Source organism: Schistocerca piceifrons, chromosome 3, assembly GCF_021461385.2.
Source record: "Schistocerca piceifrons isolate TAMUIC-IGC-003096 chromosome 3, iqSchPice1.1, whole genome shotgun sequence".
Lineage (NCBI taxonomy): Eukaryota > Metazoa > Arthropoda > Insecta > Orthoptera > Acrididae > Schistocerca > Schistocerca piceifrons.
Genome location: NC_060140.1, coordinates 470,857,961 through 470,882,292, shown reverse-complemented (window position 1 = coordinate 470,882,292; position 24,332 = coordinate 470,857,961). Strand labels below are relative to the sequence as shown.

The 24,332-nt window shown below is 42.7% G+C and overlaps 2 protein-coding genes across 2 annotated transcripts in view; both read right to left on the bottom strand.

Moving 5' to 3' along the window:
- The window catches only part of LOC124788083 (cyclin-dependent kinase 14), a 709,064-nt gene that overhangs the window by 303,058 nt on the left and 381,674 nt on the right, over positions 1–24,332 (bottom strand). The gene's annotated exons all lie outside the window — the stretch shown is intronic.
- The window catches only part of LOC124788746 (histone H2A.Z-specific chaperone CHZ1-like), a 101,979-nt gene that overhangs the window by 30,296 nt on the left and 47,351 nt on the right, over positions 1–24,332 (bottom strand). The window contains exon 2 of the mRNA XM_047256028.1: positions 2,492–2,571. Coding sequence (XP_047111984.1) covers positions 2,492–2,571 — 80 coding nt within the window. The remainder of the gene's footprint in view (positions 1–2,491; positions 2,572–24,332) is intronic.

Here is a 24,332-nt window from a genome sequence, read left to right as displayed (position 1 = left end):
GTAAGTTTGTTAGTTTGTTCTTATAATCTGATTCGTGCCATATCATATGAAGAAACCTCATTAAAAAGCTCCTGGAAAGTCAAAACTGGGACCCTAGATTTAGCATCCTGACTGCAGTAAGAATGTTCTGCCGCTCAGACGCTGCTAGCTGAACAAGTAAACATGAAACGTTCATCCACGGAAGATATGATTTGTAGATCAGTGTACGATTTAAAAACTACAACAGCCTACACTTTCACATCAGTTCATTTTGTAATGAAAACGACGGCCTACTGAGAACCACCACAGTATTCTTTCCAGTAATATTACCGGAATTGTGCCTCGTAGAAGAAATATTTTTATCTGGCAGATTTAGTAATAACTGCAAAAGCTCTAGCCTAGCGCACATTTCAACAGCTTAGTCTAACATGAATACAAAAGTAGTACCGACTATTTCACAATACTATCCCAGCCGTTTCTTTCTTAAAAAATAAAAATACATGTTGGCAGATTATGCGGTGCTTTTTGTGGTCTGGAAGCCATTCTACATCTCCACCATTCACGTCAATTTCATTCCCCCGAACGCGATGCTACGTGGCGGCTCCGACATTTTTGCAGTAGACATGCAACATATTTTTACAAAACTTTTAATAAACTGAACTTTTCCCATCTTCCGCTCTTCTCCCATCACTCACAAGGGAAACTCTCCATCGCAACCCCCTCAGATGGCCCAGTGGACAGACCGTCAAAAACTGAACACAGATCAAGCATGAAAGCAGGAAGAAGGTGTACTGAACTGTGAAAAAAAGCAAAACAGATTCAGTGAACTGTCCACTAACAGGAAGTGCAACATACAGCAGCCTGAGAGAGCACCGGCGTCGTGGTTAAGCAGTCATGGTGTTGGACTGCCAATCGGACAAGTCGTGTTCAAAGCTTCCTCGTGCCTTTATTTATTATTTTTTTCTTTTGTTCACAATATTATGAACTGTCCGTCCCGTCACTGAAATGTCTGTTCTCTTTCTGTAGTCTTGGCACTTGTCATACTATACATTGGTTATAGAACACGAGTCATATGGTAAGAATACGCTACCGTCGCATGGAAATGTGATGAATGGTGACAGCAGGCGAGATACTACATAAATGTCTCACAGAAATGAAAACAACAAATAAACGGTTGTGAACTATGTTACAACAAAGAAATTCAAAAGTCAGAACTTCCAAAACGGAACGCAACGTTAAAAACAAATGTTTTGACAGAGCACAGAGAAACTATGTGATTGTGAAACTTTGCGTTCATTTGTTGCAGCTTATACGACAAACTATTTTTTTTATCATTTCCTTGGGAGTGATCACATTCACACGAACACCTAAATCGGGCAAGGAGGCGTATCTCACTCAGTCACCATGCGTACAAATTAGGTCCGTCGATAAGAGATTCTTATCAAATGACACATGTACTGTCAGTAATGCCGCGTATGACACACCAGACGCGTTTTTCGGTGGGAGATTCGGTTGTCTTGTCGCCCTGTCATCAAACTTTGCGGTTCCCGTTCGAAGGCCACTTCCTTTCGGCTGCTAATAGAATAGTTGTGCAGAAACAGCTGTCATTGTAGGTCCCTACCCTAAACCACGCTGTTGCAAACGGACGTTACACCACGAATAAAGCGAACAGCAGGAGGGGGGGGGGGGGGAGAGGGGGGAAGCCACGAAGGAAGTTTGAACACGACTCGCCCGCTTGTCACTCCAACGCCGTAGCCACTTAACCACGACGCCGTTTTCCACTGCTGCTGCTCTATATTGCACTTACATTCTTGGACTGTTCATTGTTTCTGTTTTGTTTTATTTTTCGCAGTCCAGTACACCTTCTTCCTGTTTTCATGCTTGACCTGAGTTCAGTTTTTGACGGGCTGTCCACTGGGTCCTCTTACCACCAAATCTGTAGGAGGGGGAGGGGGGGGTGCGATGGGGAGTTTCCCTTGTCAGCAACTACATAACATTCATGAGCTTCGCATGAACCTGTTTGTGTGTGTGTGGGGGGGGGGGGGGGGAGGGGGACGGCGAGGGGCGGGGGAGGCAGAGGATAAAAAGTCGTATGTACAGGTCCAAAGTCTCCTCCTCCGAAATGTTGCCACGCGCACGCAGTATTACCGTCCTTACACATCTAAAGACCACACCCATCACCGTATGACCAAGGAAGATAACTGCTTTTTCCTATAAATCTATTTTTATATACTGAATTGTTTTAGCCAAGAGTGAAGAGCGGCAACGTGGTATTTTTCAGTCCACTTCGCCCCGGCCTCCCTTTCTAACGCAAAATGCCTAGTCCCAGCTAAAATCTTCATAATCTAGTGGTTAGCAGTCCCGCCTCTAGATCAGGGTGGCTCGAGATGACTGGGTGTTTGTGTTGTCCTCATCATTTCATCATCATTCATGAAAGTCGCGAGTTTGGACTGAGCAAAGGTTGGGACTTTGTACGGGCGCTGATAACCGCGCAGTTGACCGCCCCACAAACTCATCATCATCATCGTCGTCGTCGTCGTCGTCGTCGTCGTCGTCGTCGTCGTCATCATCATCATCATCTGAAGATGGGATCTAAAGGCCAATAATGCCGTACGATCTTTTCATTTCTAGCTATTATTATTTATTTTCCCTTGACCGATGGAAATCGGAGTACACTAATCAAAAGTATCCGGACATTGCTATGTAATGTGGATCTGACCACTAGGCATCAGGAGAGGTGGACCCGCCGGTACTGTGTTGTTAGTAGGAAAGCATTTTAACAGCTGAATGGTTCAATCAGGAGAGCTCAGTGAATTCGAAAGTGAACTAGTCACCGGACGTCACTCGAGTAACAAATCACGTCTGGGTCATTTCAGCACTTTTAAAAATGCCCAGGTCGACTGTTGGTGATGTGATTGTGAAGTGGAAACGCGAAAAAAACACCCACAGCTAAACCACGACAAGCTGACCGTATGTACGTACCTACTGACCGGGATTATCGAGCACGGCGAAGGGTTGTTGTGAGAAACTGCATGCGTCAACGGAAGGAATCACTAGCGAGTTCCACAGTGTTACCTGAAGTCCAGATAGCATCATGACTGTGTGCAGGCACTTAAAAAGTCGATACAGATAAATTAGTAATCGTTTTGCCACTAACATTTGTGTTTACTACTTTACTCATCTTCAGCAACTGTATTTGTATTTAATGAAATAATCAAGAACCAATTGTACAAAAGAAACACTTATTTCCTTAACCAGCTTCTAGCACCTGCTGTCTTTCTTCAGAAGGCTGTACAGAAAAATATGCCACAAATAAGTAATAATGGTCGAGCATCCCTTCGTATGCCACACGGTTTTGTAATCAGCGCTAAGCGACGCATGAGGTGATGTAAAGAGCGACGCCAGTGGGCAGTGGATGACTACCGAGTGATAGGTAGTTGCTATATCCTCTTGCTATGTCCTGTATCAACCCCATGGAAGGATTTGGGTTTGGCGAATGCCTGCCAGAACACTACGTACATTAGTGTTTACTACTTTATTCATCTTCGGCAACTGTATTTGTATTTACTGAAATAATCAGCAACCAATTGTACAAAAGAAACACTTATTTCCTTAGCCAGCTTCTAGCACCTGCCGCCTTTCTTCAGAAAGCTGTACACAAAAATATGCCACAAATAAGTAGAAGTTAGATTACAATATTAAAGTTTCAGAATGAAAAGTTTAAAAATTTCAAAAATTTAAAGATAAAAAATTGTATTTATTTATAACTAGTATATTTATAACTACGTATTATGCATGTAGCATATTGACGTGGTCCTAAAAAATATAAGAACCATATGTAAAACAATACAATAAATGTATTCGTTATTTTAGTACATATTGTTCTTGTATTTTTTAAGAGCGCAGCAATATGCTGCACGCATATTATTTTTGACACACACAAATAATGCGATAATTATAAATATGTACCATTTTTTATCGTTAAATTTTTAAATTTTTCGATCTTGAATTTTAATATTCTTACCTAACTTCTACTTATTTCTGGCATATTTTTCTATACAGCCTTCTGAAGAAGGGCACTAGATGCTTGAAGCCAGTTAAGGAAATCAATATTTCTTTTGTGCAAATGGTTGCTGATTATTTCAATAAATTTGTCTTAAGAGTGAAGTAACGGAATTCGCTGCAGTAGTTCTGTATGGGCCCTTACCAACAACTTCAGGAAATGTTGTGTGTATTTGCACAGAATTTTTGTATAAGTGGAAAGTTTGTAAAATGTATCTAATTATACCCTTTGAGAAAGGCAGTATGGGCTACTGTCTTTCATAAATCATCCAAAAAAGACAACCAATATAATGCACTCTGAACATCTGGCAGTGGGTCTTGGTGTGGCTACCAGAACGCTATTATTCCAGGCAAGACCTATAACCATGAACATTATTTCCCAGTTGCTGCAATGGAAGTTGTAAAACCTATATACAGGTGTATTAGTGACACAAGGTTATTAGAGAAATGTTTACATGGTAGAATTCAAAATCGAATTCAGCATTTCAATAACTATAAATGGGGAGAATACCAAAAACTGTTCTGGCAGGTCTAAATACTTCGAAAAAAGGTGTGTTGGTTGCTCTGCTATATTTCAATGACGGTGCAGCGTCAAGGAATAAGATTTTAGAACTGATTGGAGTGCCTGGTGGACTAAATATGCAAAGAGTTTTAATTGCCATTAACGGTACGAAATGCTTTGAAGCAGCGAAATGAGTATTGGTAGCCGGTAAAGACGGAAGAATAAGAAGAATAAGAAGAATTCTGAAAAACAAAAGGGAGGTAGAAGAACATAAGAAACAAGATGAATATGGACCTGGGATGAGTTAGTGTTATACGAGGGCAGTTCAATAAGTTATGCAACACATTTTTTTCTGAAACAGAGGTTGTTTTATTCAGCATTGAAATACACCAGGTTATTCCCCAATCTTTTAGCTACAGAACACTATTTTTCAACGTAATCTCCATTCAATGCTACGGCCTTACGCCACCTTGAAATGAGGGCCTGTATGCCTGCACGGTACCATTCCACTGGTCGATGTCGGAGCCAACGTCGTACTGCATCAATAACTTCTTCATCATCCGCGTAGTGCCTCCCACGGATTGCGTCCTTCATTGGGCCAAACATATGGAAATCCGACGGTGCGAGATCGGGGCTGTAGGGTGCATGAGGAAGAACAGTCCACTGAAGTTTTGTGAGCTCCTCTCGGGTGCGAAGACTTGTGTGAGGTCTTGCGTTGTCATGAAGAAGGAGAAGTTCGTTCAGATTTTTGTGCCTACGAACACGCTGAAGTCGTTTCTTCAATTTCTGAAGAGTAGCACAATACACTTCAGAGTTGATCGTTTGACCATGGGGAAAGACATCGAACATAGTAACCCCTTCAGCGTCCCAGAAGACTGTAACCATGACTTTACCGGCTGAGGGTATGGCTTTAAACTTTTTCTTGGTAGGGGAGTGGGTGTGGCGCCACTCCATTGATTGTCGTTTTGTTTCAGGTTCGAAGTGATGAACCCATGTTTCATCGCCTGTAACAATCTTTGACAAGAAATTGTCACCCTCAGCCACATGACGAGCAAGCAGTTCCGCACAGATGGTTCTCCTTTGCTCTTTATGGTGTTCGGTTCGACAACGAGGGACCCAGCGGGAACAAACCTTTGACTATCCCAACTGGTGAACAATTGTGACAGCACTACCAACAGAGATGTCAAGTTGAGCACTGAGTTGTTTGATGGTGATCCGTCGATCATCTCGAACGAGTGTGTTCGCACGCTCCGCCATTGCAGGAGTCACAGCTGTGCACAGCCGGCCCGCACGCGGGAGATCAGACAGTCTTGCTTGACCTTGCGGCGATGATGACACACGCTTTGCCCAACGGCTCACCGTGCTTTTGTCCACTGCCAGATCACCGTAGACATTCTGCAAGCGCCTATGAATATCTGAGATGCCCTGGTTTTCCGCCAAAAGAAACTCGATCACTGCCAGTTGTTTGCAACACACATCCGTTACAGACGCCATTTTAACAGCTCCGTACAGCGCTGCCACCTGTCGGAAGTCAATGAAACTATACGAGACGAAGCGGGAATGTTTGAAAATATTCCACAAGAAATTTCCGGTTTTTTCAACCAAAATTGGCCGAGAAAAAATATGTGTTGCATTACTTATTGAACTGCCCTCGTACATGTTAGATAGAGAAAAAAGTTTTAACTTTAACATAAATTTCTCAAATTTCAATTATGTTTTGGTACACATTAGTTGAAAGTTATTAAAGATAATTGAAATTTTGATTACTACCTTAAAACGTACTTAACTGAAAAGAAGACTGTTCTTTTGACTTAAATTTGAAGACTGACGATTTTTTATGAAAACCTGAGTTAAATAGCGAAATTTTTTATAACGTAATTTATAGTGTGAACACCCTTTTAAAGATTTACTTTAAGTAAATCCAGAACGATAATCACATTTCTACGTGTTTTTATTTCAAGGTATATGTACCTACGCTGCACAAATTTTAGGAATTAAAAGTACCACTTATTTAAAAATTTTTGCTCTGTCACTACGGCTAATTGATATTGCGATTTTTTACTACAGAAAATACACGTGCTATAACCGAATCCAAACATATACTGAAAAACACCAGTTTTTCAGAACTAAAATACCGGTTTTTGCCATCGCTACTCCAGATCCCAGCGTCCGATATCACGATCTTCTCTGATTCACCTCACTGAAAGTCAGAGTTTAAGCTGTTGTAAAGGCGAAAGGTGGCCACATTTCATGTCAATGTCCATTAACAGATGTCCCGATACATTTGATCAGACAGTGTATTTTTAAGATCTGCAAAAGATTTCAGCAAAAGATACTGAATATCGAGAATAGGAAAAATGGTGCTAGACGCAGCTTTATGACGGTTGTACGTACTACGCGGTTCGGTGTGCGCGTCTATTTTAGGAAGGCGTGTGAGCGAAAGAAGAGCAAGGCGCTGGCTAGGGAGCGGCCGGCGGTGGCCGTGACAGGCCCTGACAATGTGTGCCGCGCTGACAATGGCCAGCTGGCGCCGACGTGCGCCGCCGGCTCCCCCACCTGCAATTACGCTGATGAACCGGAACGCGCCACCTATACTTCCACGCCGACTTCTTTCTCACGCTTACGGTGGCGCTGCTTCACTAAACAAACACAGCAGCGCGTGCGTAATGCAGAAACAAGCACGCGCGAGAAAGGCACTGCAAGGGCAAAGGCTACACAAGGAGATCCGTGTACGCATGTTTTCGACAGTAGTGACGAACGAAGTGGAACGCTAATGGAATTTTACTCCTTCCATCTCCGTAGTGACCCGCCAATTTTTACGATGGGTGGTTAATAAGTAACGCAATACTTTTTTTCCTCGGCCTATTTCACTTGAAAAAATACAGAATTTGTTGTAGGACATAATGGAATATTCCCGCTTTAGCCACTACAGTTTCATTAAGTTCTGCTAGGTGGCGGTGCTATTTGTTGTGCAGTTGCAGCTTGGTAAAATTTTCAGACTTTCGCCACCCTGTACTACAAATTTAAGATATTTCCTTATTACACTTTTAAATGATGCCATTCTCTTTTTATGTACTGCAGTCTTTTCTGAAACTACGAACATTACTCTGGAAAATTAAGATTGTCTCAAAATATGTTCCAAGGTACAATATGATCATGTACCTAGGAACAAATATCCGATTGAAATTTAAAACCGATGGACTCGAGAAAATGTGGTTAATGCTGTATTTAATAGTCTAACTGTTAGATTGTTATTCTAAGTACCAAGCAAAAATATTGTGGGTTTCTACGCACACTATCCTCTATGTTACAACACATTGCCTTGTTAATAAAGCATGTATATTTTATTGCTGTTAATATGACTATCATCCGGATTTTTCGCTCGTTTAAAGTTTAGTGACCAGAAGTAATCTATATACTCCGCAAATCACCGTACGGTCATTTCCTTTCCTGCTCCACTCGCAAATGGAGAGAGAAAAAACGACTACTTAAAAGGCTCCGTAAGACACCTAATTTCTCTTGTCTTATGTTCATGGTCCTTACGCGAAATGTACGTTGGGGGCAGTAGAGTCTTTCTGCAGTCGGCCTCATATGTAGGTTCTCTGTATTTCCGCAATAATGCCTCGCGAAAAAAGAGTGTAATCTCTTATAGGGATTCCCATTTGATTTCTCGAAGCATCTCCGTATCACTTGCTTGAGATCGAAATTACCGGTAGCAAACCTAAAGTCGAGTCGCTGTAAGAAGATCCCTGATAGTTGATCTGGCCTCGGCGCAGCAGTTCCGCGTGCCTACTCCAGCCAGTCACGTTATGCGATTTGTAAACGGAGGTGCGTTCCACAGTACTGTTACTGAGTTTCGTCTGCCGGAAAACCAGAGCATCGCAGATATTCATAGGCGTTTGCAAAACGTCTACGGAGATCTAACCAGTGATCAAAAGCACTGTGAGTCGTTGGACGAGGCATCTGTCATCACTGAAAATATTTCTCGCAAACCAGTCCAAGTCCAACCTCGCGCGTGCCGGCCGGCCACACACAGATGTGACTCCTGCAATGTTGGAACGTGCGGACACTCTCATTCAAGGTGATCGACGGATCACAATCAAACACCTCGCTGCTAAACTGGACGTTTCTGTCGGCAGTGCCGACTCACACGACCGCGGTGCGTACCCGTTGGGTTCCTCGCCGTCTAACATTAAGACCATAAAGAGCAGCGAAGGACCATCCGTGCGGAATTGCTTGCGCGTTACGAGGCAGATCGTGACAATCTTTTGTCGACCATCGTCGTAGGCGACCAAACATGGGTTCATCACTTCGAACCGGCGGCAAAACGACACACCGATCTTTCCTCCGAAGAAAACGTTTGAAGCCGCTGGCTCAGCCGGTAAAGTCATGGCTGCAGTCTTCTGGACTCTGCAGGGGTGATTCTGTTTGGTGTCATCCCTCATGGTGCAACGATCAACTCTGAAGTGTATTTTGCTATCCTCAGGAAATTGAAGACACGACTTTAGTGTGTACGTCTCCATAAAATGTAAGAGAACTTCTCCGTAACACATGGCCTCACACAAGTGTGCCTACCCGAGAGCAGCTCATAAAAGTTCATTGGGCTGTTCTTCGTCACCCACTTAAGCCCGGATCTCGTACCTTCCGACTTCCATCTGCGTGGCACAATGAAGCATGCACGGCCCGCGAAGCAGTACGTGGATGATGGGGAGGTTATTGATGCAGCAAGACGCTGGCTGCGACGTCAACCAGTAGAGTATCACCATAAGGACATACACGCTCTCTCCGAATGGTGACGTAAAGCCGTCACATTGAAAAATAGGTTTTGTACCCAAAAGAGTGGGAAATAATATGGTGTACTGGGATCCTGAATAAAATCAACCTGCTTTCAGAAAAAAAAGTGTTGCATTATTTATTGAATGTCCTCCGTAAATTCGAGAGCTTGGTTTTTCAAGAATCACTTTTGGGTGGCCCTCAATTAAATTTCTGCGTTCTACGTTTCGCAGCCATAGATAATCTTCATAATTTCTTGCGAAATTAAAACTGAACACTGATAATATGGTCCCCGTGAAACAGAATGATCTCATTCACTCAGCCGCAGGTAGGACAGGTGGCAAACTCTGTTTCGTTGACATACCGTAAAATGCAGTTAGTCTAGAAAGAGGTCCGCTTACAAAATCCTTACGTTTCATATTTTCGAATTTGTTCCAGTGTGTGGGATCCATACCAAATAGGGCCAGCATCGGTTATTGAAAGCATCTAAAGAAGAGAGAGTAACGGTTAAAGGTTTTTTCGACTCACGGGAGAGCATCAGGAGTATGTCGAAAAGCCTACTTACAAAATTTCAAGAACCAGCAGTACGAGAATACGCTAGAAATATTCCTTATTCCCCTACGTATCATTCAAGTACAGACAATGAAAACAAAATTACAGTAATTACAGCACTGACTGAGTAGTCATTCTCAGCGCGCTCCATGTGCGACTCGTAGGTGAAGAAATCCGAACATGTGGCACCATGCTAAATACCATCTGCCACGCATTTCATTTCACAGTGGTTTGCAATGTATGCACGTAGATGTATAAATACATAGAAAGAAAGGCATGTAACAGCAATTCTAACGCGGCGACACGAGCGATAAAACGCGCGCTTTACGCAGCCGACCAGACGACCGGCACTGTCGTTCAAGCTGTGGTCGAACCGAACCGGTCAACACAGGCTGAACCACGGACACTGCTACTACCTTTGAGTGACACTTGGAAGCCTAATCGACTTCGCAGCGTATGTGCTATCGCCAGATACTTATTTTACACGTCTAGTATTATTTTATTCTTATGCACATCAATTTGTTTCCCTGCGTCACTAAAGGTCATCTGGTGACTACATTTCATTAATACGATATTGCAGTGCCTTGTTAAGAAGAACGATGTATTCCTTCTGATATGCATGCATGACCACAGGAACAGGCAGTGCGGCCACTATAGCCCTTATGAAATGTATTCACACTCGCGAATACGGACAACCATCAACTGTATAAAAGAAAATTGTGCTGGACTGGGACTCGAACCCGGATTTTCCGCTTTACGCGAGTGCTCACATTAACCGCTTTGGCTATCAGTGCGGCTAGACCCAAACTTCCATACGTCATCTTTTCTGCGTCACAACATTATGTGAAGCCGTACAGGGGAGACAAATACGGCATTGTAGTGCCTGTGTTGTTAAAAGAACGATGCAACGTTTCGAAGGAACAGGCACTACGGTGACTACAGTCGTCATGAAATACGTATATGAAATGTATTTGCAGTTGCGAATACGGGCAACGATCGGCTGTGTAACCGTGAGTCGTGCACGGATAGCCAAAGCGGCTAACCTGATCGCTCGCGTAAAGCGGGAAATTCGGATTCGAGTCGCGGTTCGGCACAAACTTCCACTGTCATCATTCCTTTATACAGCTACAGTCCCCTCTCATCGCCGTTTTGCAAGATACTATCTGCATGTGAAAGCATTTCCTGCAGTCCCTTTCCAGGCCTCAGTACTTTCCGTTACTTATACCTGTCTACAGCAATACTACCTCGTGATGGAACTCTTTATACATGGCTGATTAAATGTTTTTTTTTTATTTTCCTGTCCTGAATTAGCATTTCTTCACACACTGTTAGGTTTTTAAATTAAGAAGCGAAGTGCAATAAAAGCCCCAGTATCCATGTGGGCTAGAGGGAAACTATACTGCCGCAATAAAATGCAAAAACTTCACGGACTGTCTTCAACTTTTGTGGTCCTGTCCTCCTCAGTTGCGCGTAATACTACGGTATATTGATAATTTTCACTTATGGACCGTCTGACAGCAACTGAATAAAACACAATTTTAGTGCCATACGAGTTTCGCCTTTATTTTCTGCAAGGCATGTTAGCTATTTTATTTACATTTTTGTCACTGTGCCTATAGGTTATAAACAGTTCTGGTGGTTGGTATTTCCTATTAAGTGGTAATGTTTTGAACTGTACTTACAGGTTGCGTAGACAGTTTCTTACATATTACACTCCTGTTGCATTTTTGGTGTTGTTCTTCTTCCTATGAGCGCCAATTTGCTGTTTTTTCCGCATTCCACAGCACTATGCACTGAATGCTTGTTTTAATGCAATGTTTTGGTTTCTGTTGCCGACTGTCAAATGTTTTTGCCAAAGATCGAATATTACTGCCAAACTTATGAGTGTAACTATTGAAGTATCTGTGGTTTGTTCGTGTATGCATTTGTGTGTGTGTGTGTGTGTGTGTGTGTGTGTGTGTGTGTGTGTGTGTGTGTGTGTGTGTGTTTTTGGTGTCGTATTAATTTAATTTAATTTTATTGTATCCTAAAGAGACAGGGCTTCAAAATAGCATATAAGCCTGGGCAAACCCTTCAATCACACCTAAGCCAGCCAGCTACCAAGAGGGACAAATTCCAACAATCAGGAATATATAAACTTGAATGTCAAAGTTGTGACGCAGTATACATAGGCATGACATGCAGGAATTTTGAAACAAGATACAAAGAACATATCAGATGTTGGAAGTATGAAACAAACCATTCCACATTTGCAGAGCATTTAAAACACTACAACCATCATCCTACAAACATGGAACAAGAAATGAAAATAATGAGAATAAGCAACCATGACAAACATCTTATACAAATGCAAGAAAACTTCCACATCCAGAAAGCCATAGCAGAAAACAAACATGTGATAAATGAACAAACACACATCAGCACAGGCTCCCTACTACACTTAATAAAGGAAATGATAACATATATATATATATATATATATATATATATATATATATAAATATATATAAAACACCAAAATACAGACAGACACACACACACACACACACACACACACAGCACAAAAAAATATATATCACACCAAAACACACACACACACACACACACACACACACACACACACACACACACACACACATACACAGGACAAAAACAAAAATAAATAAATAAATACAATTAAATTAAATTAATACGACACACACACACACACACACACACACACACACACACAAATGTATACACGAACAAACCACAGATACTTCAATAGTTACACTCATAAGTTTGGCAGTAATATTCGATCTTTGGCAAAAACATTTGACAGTCGGCAACAGAAACCAAAACATTGCATTAAAACAAGCATTCAGTGCATAGTGCTGTGGAATGCGGAAAAAACAGCAAATTGGCGCTCATAGGAAGAAGAACAACACCAAAAATGCAACAGGAGTGTAATATGTAAGAAACTGTCTAGGCAACCTGTAGGTACAGTTCAAAACATTACCACTTAATAGGAAATACCAACCACCAGAACTGTTCATAACCTATAGGCACAGTGACAAAAATGTAAATAAAATAGCTAACATATGTACATATTCCAGGCCACTGACGATGCCTTGCAGAAAATAAAGGCGAAACGCGTATGGCACTAAAATTGTGTTTTGTTCAGTTGCTGTCAGACGGTCCATAAGTGAAAATTCACGGACTGTGTTCAGTGGCACCAGGGCATAATATGTGCATATTGAGGTGTTACATAGTCAGTTAATAATTTGTCGCCGTCATCGGCGATCAGATGGCGCTCAGGAGGCCTCTCCGAGTCCCTTGTTTTCACTCTGCACGCAGAAACTGTGCTGAGTTTAGAGGTAAACAGCATCTGCAACATTCGTTCTCGGGTACAACCATCTCCCGCCGACAAGTACGTACTGTTGAAAAACTGCATCCATTTGAACAGGATCTCATTGTGGCTCTGCGGGACGCTGGATGAACGTATTGACGAATTTCTGCTCGCGCTGGGCACAGTGAATCGGTGGGTCGCTGTTTTCAGTGGTGGTCCGTGGAACACTCCCACACCTAAAGACCAGGTTCTGGACGTCTGCGTAGTACAGACATATGTCAGTACCGACGCATTGTGCGAACAGCGGTGGCCAAACGATCATCAGCTAGTGGCGGAGTCCGAGCAAATGTTGCACCTGCGGGAGTCTGCTCGCAGCAGAACTATGATCACTTGTACCTCTGGACAGGCCAACTCTGACATCACGACACCGTCACTGCGTAAAGGAGTTGACTGGAGAGTGAAACGACACTCTGATGTCTTCAGTGATGAGAGTGGGCTCCGTCTGCATGCGACTAACGGAAGTACACGTGTACGGCAAGGCCTGGGAGTGCGGCCTGCTCCAGTGTGTGTACCCCCACAACACACAAGTTCCATGTTCCATCCCGGGCTTCATGGTGTGGAGGCTATCAGTTACCACTCTGTCACATTTGGTGTTTCTGCAGGGCAAAGTGACCAGTAGTCGCTACACTGCCCAAGTTGTTACCCTCTTGCTACTGCCAGTTCTTCGACAGGAAGGTGATGTCCCTTACAGCACGACAATGCACGTCCTCGTACGGATGCTGCGTCGCAACGTGCTCTTCGTGGTCCACAACAACTGTCCTGACCAGCAAGTCCATCAGATCTCTCGCCAACTGAACACGTGTGGGATATGAACTATATTCGCAGTAGCTAACATGAACCACCTCCAACTGTATAATGGAATGACGACAGTGAATTCGTGTTCGTATGGGATATGCTGAAGTGGGAAATTACTCGTTCTCCAGAGCCTGAAAGAACCACTGCAGAATTCCAAGCAACACTGCAAGATGCTTGGAGCATTCTATTGCAGGATATTATTCGGCACCTTTAAGATCGTTTGCATGCGACACTACAGGCTTGCGCTGCCGCCAGTCGGGTGCAATGTGTATTGATGTCAACGTTTTGGGCACCCTCTACGGTGACATGCGTGCCTTTTTTTGGTCTGAATTTGATATCGTATACTCGTGAAGGATGAACTACCTGTCACTCACTCGACAATAAAATAACCTTCTCCTTGAGTATGTTGCATCTTTTTCCGGGCAGTGCAGTTTCTTCTTCTTCTTCCTGTTCCTCTGTAATACATTACTAAACAATTTTATTCTCACATAAGATATCCTCTATGCCCACAAACCCATGCGGAAGTGCATAATCCCGAAGACTATTACCTTAACTGACTTTGATAAGATTAACAACGAAAGCAAGAAGGGAGAGAAGTATGTAACATCTTGTCGAATATGAGCTCATTACAGACATAGAACAAGATCGTATAGGACAAGGACGGTGCGGGAAATAGAACCTTATGCGTTTGAAAGGAACCATGCGCGCGTTCGCGTTAACAATCAAAGGAATAGTTTTCTCAGGTTTAGTTTTTAGTTGGAAATGAATTTTTGCAGCGCCGCATAATCTACGAGTCTATATAAAGTGTATAAAAGTATACATACCCGAAACAAGATAGGTGCGCTCTGAATGCTGTCTCGCCATCGTTTCTGGAAGGGCGCCACAGCATACCTTCGCAGCGCACTCCAGCTACAACTTGCGTATACACAGGCAGCCGGCTGCGTGGCCCTATCGGCTTCAAACGAGTGCAATGAAAGATGCAGCGGGCATCGACCGCGTGGCTAGGAGCCAAGGTCCACAGAAGGGGAACAGCGGCATTATGGATCAGCCGGGGTGACACAGCAGACAATGGAGGGTAAGGTCATAGTGGCGTCGGCACCGGCTAAGCCACTCAAGCAGTACACCGTTGCGGTGCGGTGCCGTCGACAGCTGTCCATCTGGGCCGTTCGCGGTTCCAAATACGCCAAATCAAACGCAAAATACGCACCAAAACATGTATTACGTTGTCAACACTCTGTCAACAAGCAAAATAACGCAAAAGATAAATCCAGATAGTTTGATAGGAACTTTATCTCCATCCCTAAATCAGGTAGTGCGCACACACTTGTTTGCGCGTATCTCTCTAAATAAACCAACGAGGGACACTACGAATTGCCCCTATTCGTCTTCACACTCATAAGGTGCCCGAATTGCCATGTCCGGGACGGTTGCGTTAATGATACAAACAGAAAAATGTATTTTACTGATCTCGTAGAGGGGACGCAAAATAATTGCAGAGGAATACATTCGTCCTTTTTATGGATACCACATCATAAAAGAATAATTTTTAATTAACAGGTTGAATGTTTTGCCAAAAGGCGCTTCAGCTAAAGCAATTCCGCTAAATAAAGCTATGTCACAATCTGGTCTTTCATCGTGAATGAACAACGAAGCTTGAAAACGCTGGGAAGCAGACTGCAAGTACTCTTGTGGTATCAAAGGCAAATGGTATGCCACCAACCAGGCGGCATTTCCTCTGAAACGTTGGTGCTTCGACCACAAGAGTTGCACACATCGTACCACAAGCATATCAAGAATTATACTCAATCAACGAAGCAATAAGATGTCACATTTCCTTCTGGTTAACCAAAAATGTTATTCGGAAACCATGTACACGTAGATACGAATTTACACAAATTTATCAGAGCGTGTCAACTTAGCTTTTCGCTGATTTCGTACTCTCAATATGCTGCTTAATTTATTACAGACGTAATTATGGGCTATAAACCTTTAAAATTAAATGTGAGTTGTCGAGATAATTTTATGATATTTATATGTATAGTGTACATATCTTACGTACATAATACAATATATTACAACTGATTTCGTTTAATGATGCATTGTGTCGTAAGCATGGTTGTATGGCGTAATAATAACCAAATTAAAAATAAGGAGGAAAAACATACTGTTATGGAAGTTCGGGTCATGTTCTGTTTTAAAAGCATATATGCTCCAGGAGTGTGCGACAGAAGAAACGTAAACAACTGCATATTGTGAGCCATCCAAGAAATTCTATGGTAATGGTGCAGTGACAATAATGCTGAACAATACATACAGGCAGGAAACCAATATACATAAAAATCAACTCGAAAATGTTAGCTCATTTATAAGATAAACAGGTGCAGAATAAAAACAAAAACTTACAAAACATATTAAGCAGAATTTAACAGTGGAAACAGGTGTTTCCTCAAGAAGTTCCCTGAAGCAATGCTATTTTGATGGATACTAATTGCACACTGCACCGAAAGATAAGACAGAAGAGTTGAGATCCAGAAGAATGCAATGCTCATCTGTGATTATACTTATCGACGTCTCAACTTAGACACGGGTGATGCATAGTCATCCACACTTTACAACTTCCGCGTTCAGTCTATTTTAAATACTTGCGATTTATCGACGTGTAGGGTAGGTTGTCTGTCTTACAAGTATCCTGAGTGTGAGGTCGTAAGTTCACTCTTTAGTAAGGCTCATTTTAAAGTGTTGTGTTAACAATAATGACAAAAAAATATTAGCTGCTAATCAGTCACCATGTGCATCAGGAGGGCGACTGAAAATGAGTGTCCTGGAGGTAAAGAGAGCAACCTTCCATGGGATATATGTATTGCACTTCACAAAACGGACATGGTCGACATTCAAGAAATATTCAAACAAACCATTAACTTGCACCACGAACACAGAATGAAAAATGGCGCGTCAGTGACAACAAAGGTTCGCACCATCAAGGTCGAATGCGAACTCCTTGGGAGTTACAAACCGAGCAATACGTTCAGCTACGTATCCTCTCCATCCTTAAAGAATTCATACAGAATCATATTGGTGTACCGGGGTGATGAGAACTGATGGAATGTGACGGCATGCAACCGAACGGGAAACAGCTTGTCATGGAACTTATCGTGAAACTGGCTATCCTTTAAGGCGTAGCTGCAGATAGTGCGATAATATGTTTGATAGGCATGGAAAAAAAAGGAACATCTGAGGGATGAATTTGTCCAGTGGTTCGAGGTGGTATAAACTGCAATGTCACACTCCTTTCCAGGAGCAATAGTTTGCTCTAAAGGAGTGTAATTTTTATACGCAGACCAGGAATCAAGCAAAAGCCAATTTACCGTCCGGATTTACTCGAACTCTGTTTATAACTGTTTTTTTAATACGTTGCGTATAATCTTCCATGCACGTAGTTATGTTTAGTACCCGCTTCTTGGACAACGATAATCCTTTACTAAATTTTACTGGAGACGGAATTTGTGGCTCCCTGTCCGACACTGATGATGAACTACATGGCTTGACACTTGTTTCTATATCACTTTCACTTGTGACGTAAGTATCATAATCATTGTACCCCCCATCTACATTGTCCGCACAGTGGAGGTTCCCTCATTGGCGAGGTATTCGTCTTCGTGGACAACAATTCGCGCCCCCATCGTGCACATTTTGTGCATGACTTACTTCACGACAACGACATCGCTCGACTAGAGTGGCCAGCATGTTCTCCACCACTCTGAGGGATCTACGCCGAATCGCCGTTGAGGAGCGGGACAATCTGGATCAACAGTACCTTAATGAACTTATGGATAGTATGTCTAGTATGCCACGACGAATACAACAGCTATCTGGACCACCACCTCTGAAGGTCTCTCCGTATGGTGGTACAACATGCAATGTGTGGTTTTCATGAGCAATAAAAAGAGCGTAAATGGCTTTATGTTGATCTCCGTTCCAATTTTCTGTACAGGTTGCGGAACTCTCGGAACCGAAGTGATGCAAAACTTTTTTTGAAGTGTGTATTTCATCTGCCACTTCTTTCTCACTCTGTGAAACTCCTTGGGTTCCTTTCTGATGAAATGCTAACTTCGGCAACTGTTGTTGTAGGTATAACGAATTGTTTGCTTTGTTTATCGTTGGCATTCTTCCGCTTTGTCTCAACACACTAGCACTGTGGCACTGTTGGTGAGCAGCGCGGAGTGGCCACGCAGTTAGAGGCGTCGTGTCACAGATTGCGCGGCCCCTCCCGCCGAGGTTCGAGTCCTCCCTCGAGGGCGCGCGCGTGTGTGATTGTTCGTAGCATATGTCAGTTTCGCGGTAGCTTTCTCGCTTCCCGAGCACGGGGTCCCGGGTTCGATTCCCGGCGGGGTCAGGAATTTTTCCTGCCTCGAGATGACAGGGTGTTGTTGTGTCGTCGTCATCATCATCATCATCATTCATTCATTCCCATTACGGTCGGAGGAAGGCAACGGCAAACCACCTCCATTAGGACCTTGCCTAGTAAGGCGGTGCGGGTCTCCCGCATCGTTCCCCTACGCTCTGTAAAGAAGCATGGGACTTAATTTCTATTTTCAAGTCTAGGGACCGATGACACTTCGTTCTTGGTCTTCTGGTCTTACTGTTCATTCTTAGCTCTGATACATACTGTAATTCACTGGTTTTTACCTATAGCTTACACCTATTTTGCACAGAATCTCTAACATCTTGCACCATTTTAGATAGTCGAACGCTTTTTCTATGTTGAAAAATTCTATGAAATAGTTCTGATTTTTCAAAGTTTTGTTTCCATTCTCAACCTTAATGTCGGAATTACGTTTGGGGTGCGTTTAACTTCCCTAAAGACGAAATGTTCGTAACCTAACATGGCCTCAATTTTCATTTCCATTCTGAATACATTCTTGGCAGCAACTTGGATGGGATGTCAAGCTGATTTGCAATAATTCTCGCCCTTGTATTCCCTTGCTATCTTAGGGATTCTGTGGATAATATTTGTCCCGGACGTCAGATGTTGTCTGCAGTCTCACAGATTCATGACACCAACTTAATAGTCGCTGGATTGTTTCTTCCAATCATTTTATAAATTCCGAAGGAATGTTATCTGTGCCTCCTGCTTCATTTAATCGCATGTTTTCCATCGCCCTGTTAAACTTTCACTTTTTCCTGCAGCCATTTCGCTTCAGCTTCGTATTTATCTCATTCCGAAGTGAATTATAATGTTGTATTCCTGTTGTTTCTTGAACATTTTTGTACTCCCTTCTTCTGTCTTCTCCTGCCTACAGTTTCTTCGCAGTTACTTTCGTTGTGTCTATATTTTTCCAACTTCTGAAGTGAGTCAAGACATGAAAACCCTAGCAGATTACCTGCTACAATGGGGAACAGTGCAATGGTGAGCTTGTCCACGTTAACTGGCACGCTGTCTTAAAAAGGAACGCTCCTAAATATTAAAGGTTCTCAAAGATACTGTAACGTTCAGTGCGCATCGAAAATTGCGGGTGATAATTTTGATCCTATACAGTTGTGCAGGAGTAATGTAGACCCGTTCGTTATTCGATTCTGCCGGCTGGAGCACTTGACGGCATTTCCTTCCCTTAAGCCCTGAGTGCGGAGGCAGTGCAGGAAGTTTTCTGAATCTGGGGGCAGCTGAGGAGCGCAGGTCCGTGGAGGGCGCTTCCGCTTCCTGGTGTATTGATTAGGAATCGCTGGGCGCGCTTCGAGCCCCGGCTTAGGCACAAACCGTACGCTTACCTTCCCGGTGAACGTGCCAACTGAAAGCATCTTCCGTTACCAAGCTCAAATACAAAATATCTTGCCAGCTGAGCTTCTGACACTAAGAAACATTTCAAATACAGTAATCAGTGAAGTTTACTAAAAACAATATGACACCTGCATGGATGGAGCCGAGTCATGGTACGAAATGCACAGCCCAAAACGTCACAGAAACAACTGCGGCGCGAATTACATCCTCCACACACTGCGGGCTAAAGCGCCTCGTTTGTCCGTCGGTGCACTCGACGCCTCACATCATCTGAGGGAAAAAACGACAAAATCGCGACTCGTCGTACCACAGTACATGTCTCCGGTCAGTTACAATCCAGTTTCTGTGTCGCATTTGGCCCACTGAAACCGTTCAGCTACCTGGTGATTATAATTAAAGTGCAGCTAATCACAGAGGTCCAGTGTGAGCCGAAATTATCGTGTGGCAGCAAAACTTGGTAGATAATCTAATGCGGAACCGATTTACGCTGAAAAAAAAGTTAGTTCCAGTTTTGGCCACCAGGTGCAAATCTGTCGCTGTGAATGCAAGACATATATAAATGTTTCCATATGTAATGGATTACGAATGAGACGTGGGCAGAGAATGTCAAGCAAGTGAGAAAGGCGTACTGTTGACTGTATTATTAACCGTCGCTTACACAATTTATTCAATGTGAGCACCTGCGAACATTTAAAAATCCAATGTTACCTCCGCTATTTTGTATTCCCGTGTATTTCTGTCATACAGTTACGCGTTGGTATTTATCCACATACGCTGCAAACAGCATTTATTGTCTTCTTTGAGCTACAGCTGAATAGTTTACATATGGTTAATAACTTCTCACTTCAAAATTATAAGGTCGGACCTGAACCTCAACAAAAAATGAGTACCTCAGTGCCAGTGATTCTCTAATTTCTGCTGAGTCTAATATTTAATGACGCTAATGAGAATTATTTAGTGCTCACTCAATGACAGAATTTGAGAAAACAATCAACATTTATATCCCAACATGATAATATAGGCATTTACATAAAAACAACTGACCAACAAACAGGGCAGCACATTGTCATCTCTCCTCTTCATTGTGCTCTTGGAAGAGATAACGACTAAGGTATCACAAAAAAACTGGAGAACACATGATGAAAACAATAGTGTTCGCAGATGACTTCATAATCTGGAGAAGCAAGGAAGACGAGATGATTCAGGAACAGTTGGATGCTTGAGAAGAAACAAATGCGAGATCATTGTTGCAACTAGAAAGAAAGGTAGGCCAACTAGCAGAATAAGGATTGAAGGTGAACAACTGAAGGAGGTGGAAAGTGTCAAGTACTTGGGAAATGTGATGGAGGAAAACGGAAGAAATGAGAAAGACATCAGTGAATGTGGCAAACAGACAGAAACATTCCTGCGAAGTGTTAGCAGCCTTGTTTGGAACAAATAAGCTCCACGAAAGAGCAACGAAGTAATATGAGGACAGAAACATTTAAGGCTTTAATGGTAAGGGCACTTAAAGAGAATGGAAGATAAGAGGATTTCCAAGAAGATACATGAAATGGAGATGCGAAGGAAACGACAAAGAGGGAGACCAAGGAACAGATGGCTGAAACGGGTGGAGGAGTGTATTGAAAACAGAGGCGAGGACTGGATCAGAGTGAACACAGAAAGACAGTGGGAAAACAGGACTAGATGGTGAGGCATAAGTTCCAAACGGAACCGGCCTGAGATTGAAAACTGTTCAAAATCATGATGATGATTGATGATGATGATGATGATCAGTAATCATCTTGCATATTTGCTGACTGGCTGAGTAAGAGCTGTCGTCCAATCTCTAATAAAAGAAGCTCATAACAGACCATAACTTTCTATTTCCTCGTATGTCATTTACTAGCGTAAGTGAAACTAAGGAAATCATTAACATGTCACATTGAGTTACAAAACCCGAATTACTTGAGAACGTTTTAAGGTATTGCTCGAATGGAAATAAGGAGAATATGGAAACAGCTGTTGATAAAATTAATGAAACATCTAAAGCAATCTGCGTATCTATGAATTTTGACTAAACAGTCTCCATCAATAGCAGCAAATCATTGTGAGAAAAAAATTATTCAGTTTTGGAGCTCCAAGGACAGGGCAAGTAGACGTGTTGTAGGACCAATGCTTTAAGTTTAACAAATTATAAACATGAACTTGCGCAGTTTTCTAAAACTTTTTCCAGAGTAATCGCGAGAAACAGTGTGTTATATTGGTTAAGTATTTAAGGCCTTGCACCTCTTTGTAAAGCTGTTGGTTCCCGTTAACCCGTTTCAGTGCATTGTGTTTTTCAGTCTTTAATGCTGTTTGCGAGGCATGGTGTCGTTTGTAGCTCTCTTAAGTGGGAACGATGAAAACTTGCTGAAAAATTCTTAAAGACAGGAAACCACGTGTCTCGCAGCTAATGTTATATGTGTTGTAAGGCGCAAACGTAGATTATACTGTTTGAATCAGGCAAAGCGCCTATCCGGCGGTATTTCGAAACTACTTGGATTTTGAGACACAACAAGGCGCTCCCGAAAAAAAAGTACAATATACAACACTCGCTTCATACACGGAAGACCGTGCGTGGTGTCCTACACCGAGACAGGTAACAGACGCACACCTCAGATAGCAAGTGATGACACACTCCGAGATACGTTGACTGCAGCCCCACACGAGCTGTCATGTTCGAAAGTATCCACACGATTTGAATTTTGCATAAATTTGTGATTGTTCAAAAATTTTCAAACAATTTGTTGGATGTTTTAACAATAGCCGATTATTTATCATAATCAACAATGCATGCAGGTCTATGATATGAAGCTTGACATGACAAAGCTTGATGTTTCTTACTGACGTCGTGCATTCAAGGTCATTCGTGACGTCGTTGTCCATGGCATGGCAAGCCCCTGCTCCTGTGTGTAGGCGGTCCAGTACGAGCCTCCGTCTGACACAGTCCGAGGAACGGCCGGTGGCCAGAAGTGAGTCAGAATGCCCATAGATATATTGTTCCACGTCGATCATCTCACTGCATTGATGCCGCACAACCAACTGGCACATGCATACAATTTCAATGCCAAGTGGTGACTGATCACATTATCACCTGATACCAGTTGTACACCCCGTACAGTGTTCCAAAGCGTTCACTATACTCTTTTAAGGGAGTAATTAATATTTTGTCCAGTAGGCTTATATTTCTCGATTTGCGAAAGGGCTTCCAAACATTTCCTCGCTGTCGTTTAGGAAACAAACTAACGCCTGTGTGATATTAGGCTGAATGCAATGACAAGGGAATGATTTCTTATCTGACGGAAGAATGTACGGGGTGGGCCACACAAAACTGACGCGGAAAATATTTGTAAGACTGAGCCTTGTTAAAATAAAAGAGCTGTCCATCTAGGAAAATGCTGGTAACTATTTAAAGGTGTTAACTCAGTAACCATTGACAGGAGTGAAGTGGAAACTCGATTTTTGGATCTTAGACTTTTCATTTCTTCAGCTGAGGCCTGGTTCAGCATGTTACGCTAAGTGAACTCAAAAAACATGCGATATTATCCCCTTCAGTGTTCCAGAGAGTTGTTGCATAATGTCATGAATGGTGATCGAAGAGCAATGTCTGGTGTCCGCTTCAAGCACGATTTTTTCACCAAACTGTTAATGTTAACAGATATGTCCATAAACTGTCTAACCCATACATGGATCATCTGTGTGGATATTTTCAGCAACCCAGAGCAACAGGACACACTGCCTTGACAATCACGTCGCGAGTGTATGAGGTGTTTGGTGAGGACAGCACAATCAGGAGAGGCATTGCAATCTCCTGGCCACCTAGGTCGCCTGATCTCTTCTTGAGATTTTTGCTTGTGGAGCAAATTGAAGGGTCAGATGTATTCAAATAATCTTCACACAAGGAAGAGCTACAGCGGAACACTGTAAACCCTACTGCTCCTATACCTCAAGCAGAGGTGCTACGCATGTGTCTCTGTTTCAGAAGCAGAGTTCATACAGCGCTGCATCGACGTCAACGGTGGCCATTTCCAGCGTCTACTGTGTGCCGCAAATCTATTGTAAGTACCCAGCGGGGCCAGGTTTCTTTGGCCCACCCCGCGGGCATCCTCAATGTACAAACGCTGATAATACCAAACGCAATGGTCAGCGTAAGTCAAATACGTGCGATAGAACCACTTACCTACCGATGTTCATTTACGTGAATACCGCCAGTATTTTAAAAGCTGACATATGTCTGTTCGCTTCTGTCTCAGGTTCTTTGGCCGAAGAACGCGAGACAGAAGCCAACAAGCAGTATGTCAACAAGTTAGCACGAAAGCCTCAGCAATTTTGTCTTTCAAAAGCTGTTCGAGATATCGAAATAACGTTACGCAAAGGGTTCACGTACCATGCTATATGGTTTGTCCTCGTAACTTTTTATTTATCGTAAGCTGAAGTGAAGTATTTTTTTTAAAAAGATAGTGAACGATGACACACTTTAACAG